Raw genomic sequence first — 3,344 nt, forward strand, 5'->3', positions numbered from 1 at the left:
CGAAGAGATCGGTTCGCACGCAAACTGTTCGCCACTGAAGAACAGATCAGAGATCACTTGAAACTTATGTAAAGATCTGAAAGATATTTATTTATTAGTGTTTTGTTTTAATACTGGATATGAAGTCAACTATTGATTACAATTAAAATTATGTTATAATTAAAACAATAATAATTTTGTGAACAAATAGTGTTAATAAATATTTTAAAAAAAACTTAAATTATTATTTTTTCCTCAGTTTTATCCCTTTAAACAAATTTCTGATAAAAACTGTAAACATTTGAAATAATAAACAAATGAAGAGTTGAATGAATAGATGTTTTTGTTTGACATTTGGTTGAAGTCGTAGTCGTAGTCGCAGTCAATGCCATATACTCTGTCTTTAAGGTCGTTGTCAGCCATAATCATACTGTCCTTTACTGCCGGCACAGTCTTCGGCTATTACTTCAGGACATATCGACTCCGAAGTCGCCGATTGTTGCGCTATTTGCGGACAAAAAAATATCAATTGGAGGACAGAATACAAGAAGTCAGACAAGATCTGAGAGAGCGGCGCACCCGACAAAAGACTAGTGTTTTTGACCATAAACTTGATTCACAAATTGTCCACTAAAATGATTATTGTAGTCCACGGCGGAGCCGCTAAATGTAATGAACAGTTGATTGCACTCAAATTGGCTGGAGTTAAGAGAGCCGTTAAAGAGGGTTACGACTCTCTGGCTAACGGTTCGACTGCTTTGGATGCCGTGGAAAGGGCTGTTAGTTGTATGGAAAACGACCCGATTATGAATTGCGGTAAATATGCAATATTTTTTCATTCAATAGATAACTTACGATATCTCTAATAAGGTTACGGTTCATCTCTTACCGATGCCGGCACTGTTGAATGCGATGCCATTATAATGGACGGCCAGACATTAAAATCGGGTGCAGTGGCTGGTGTTCAGCACATACTACATCCTATTTCATTGTCGAGAGCTGTTATGGATCGATCAGATCACTGTTTATTCATAGGCAGTGGTGCCGAACAGTTTGCACAAGAAGTAGGCATTGAATTAGTTACCAACGAATCTCTTATCCATGAATTTGCTCAGGTATTTGACTGGATTGGTGTTTGAAATTAATGGATAATTGATTAACAAATTATCACAAATTCAGAAACGTCTTAAAGAGTACAAGACTTTTGCGCGAACTATAGACGACGATAAACCAGAAAACCAAGTGATAGAGAGTGAATCACCTAAAGAACACGACACCGTGGGTTCGGTGGCTATCGATCAATATGGCAATTGTGCGGTCGCTACTTCTACTGGAGGAATAACTGGCAAACGTGTTGGCAGAGTCGGTGACAGTCCTATTATTGGTGCCGGTGGTTATGCGGACAACTCTTGTGGCGCAGTTTCGACAACTGGTCAGTCAGTTATAATTACCGTAAATAAATTATTTACAAATGTTATTGTATTTGTAATTTTTAGGTCACGGAGAGGCTATTATGAGGACTTGTCTGTCACGTCATATAATGTATGAGTTAATTAGCTCAGTATCACTTCAGGATGCAGTCGATAAGTCACTGCAAATGATGGCCAAACGAGTTGACGGCTACGGCGGCGCTATAGCTGTGGCACCCAATCAAAAGCCTGGTATTGGTTTCACAACACCAATGATGTCTTGGGCTTACATTGACAGCAATGATAGCCAACAGTGCATTCATTATGGCATTAGAGTTGATGAACATTTGACTCAAAACTTTTGATAATAAGTTTTATAAACCGTAAACATCTTTTATACTCAAATAACATCATTAATATCTATTAGATAAAAATATATATATAATAAATTTTACGAATTTATTATCAATTTTTCTATACGGTAATAGAAAATTATTTAATGAATTTAAAAATGCTGGTAATTTGAAGTTTATTTGAAATTTGCGGTCAATTTGTGTGACAATAGAAAAAATCGTATAAATATTTAATAAATCTAAAAAATATTAGAAAATAATTTTAAAGTGTGTGGAAAAAAATTATTATTTAATGACAAAAAATTACATTATTTTAAAGGCTAAACTTTTGTTAATAAATTGTTTGCCACAAGAAAAACCATTTGTTTTTTATCTATTGGACACTCTTTCTATTGAAAGTAATAACTATTTTTTAAGTATTAATATCTATTTTAAAATCTAAAAATTATATTTTTTAGATTTTACCTCAATTTTATTGCTAATATCAAACGTATCATTACGATTAAATAATTTTTTCCAACGATTTATAAGTATTATTGATTTCAACATTAATATTAGAAATTGTAATATTAAGCACAAAAAGTGCTAATATAATTGTCATAAACAATGGGCAAATTAATTTAGTTGTAATCAATGAATTGTCAAATAGTAAAAAATGAAGTTTCAATGAATTGAATGGCATTAATGTATAGTAAAGCATGAAATATATATTTTTACAAAATTTATTATGAAATTCAATGTATTTACAAAGTTTGTTGTGATTTTTTATTTTAATAAAAAAAAATTTGGTTACAATTTCCGATAAATTTAGTGCAAAATCTTTGACATTTATTTTATGTACAAACATATCATTAGATAATAGAAAACTGAAAATACAATATGAAAATAAAGATAAATGTAAATAATTTATTATTGAATTATAAATACATAATAAATATCATTATTAATGTATTATTAAGAATTAGGTCCAATGATTTCAGTTTTATGTTTTTGTTTAGCATTTTCAATACCTTTACTAATTTGTTTATTATCTAAAATAAATGCCGCAATAATACCACTAAACTCTTTATCGGCAAATTGATTATAAAAATTGATAACTGAATTGATTTTATTCAATACAAACATTATAACTGGTTTTTGTGGATTACTAAATATAGTTTTTGAATTAACTAAATTATCATTTTCATCATTTATTACACTATAGAAATCAAGATAACATTCATTAGTGATACACCCGTCCACAAGTAAACACTTGTCTTCAAAATGATAAAATTCGGACGAACTTTCCATTGATATCCCGGTGCTCACAGTAACTAATTTTCTATGATTTAGCTCATGTATCAATTTAGTTTGCATTGCGATAAAATAATGTACTTTTTGTATATCAATTTGTCCATCTGCACCAACAATTGTATCAGTATTAATACATGGATCAATGTCATCATTTTTACGAACAACTAATTCGGGCTTCTCTATTAAGTTATAACCGGCCAGTTGTCTAACATTTTTTAATTTATTAATAATTTGCGGTAAATTTTTATCCATATATATTTTAAATTCATGGCTATCTTTATCGTACAATTGGACAGGTATCTCTGAGGAT

At 30.6% G+C, this 3,344-nt stretch overlaps 1 protein-coding gene across 1 annotated transcript; it reads left to right on the plus strand.

Moving 5' to 3' along the window:
- Positions 1 to 288: 288 nt before the first annotated feature.
- LOC128953606 (isoaspartyl peptidase/L-asparaginase-like) lies at positions 289 to 1,776 on the plus strand. Its single transcript, XM_054299103.1, has 4 exons — positions 289 to 795; positions 850 to 1,094; positions 1,159 to 1,411; positions 1,476 to 1,776. The coding sequence occupies exons 1-4, from the start codon at positions 615 to 617 to the stop codon at positions 1,751 to 1,753; spliced, it is 957 nt and encodes a 318-aa protein (XP_054155078.1). The 5' UTR covers positions 289 to 614; the 3' UTR covers positions 1,754 to 1,776.
- Positions 1,777 to 3,344: the final 1,568 nt, after the last annotated feature.

This window comes from Oppia nitens, unplaced genomic scaffold (assembly GCF_028296485.1).
Source record: "Oppia nitens isolate AA-2021 unplaced genomic scaffold, nextdenovo-longstitch-racon4-pilon3 scaffold23_pilon_pilon_pilon, whole genome shotgun sequence".
In the NCBI taxonomy this organism is placed as follows: domain Eukaryota; kingdom Metazoa; phylum Arthropoda; class Arachnida; order Sarcoptiformes; family Oppiidae; genus Oppia; species Oppia nitens.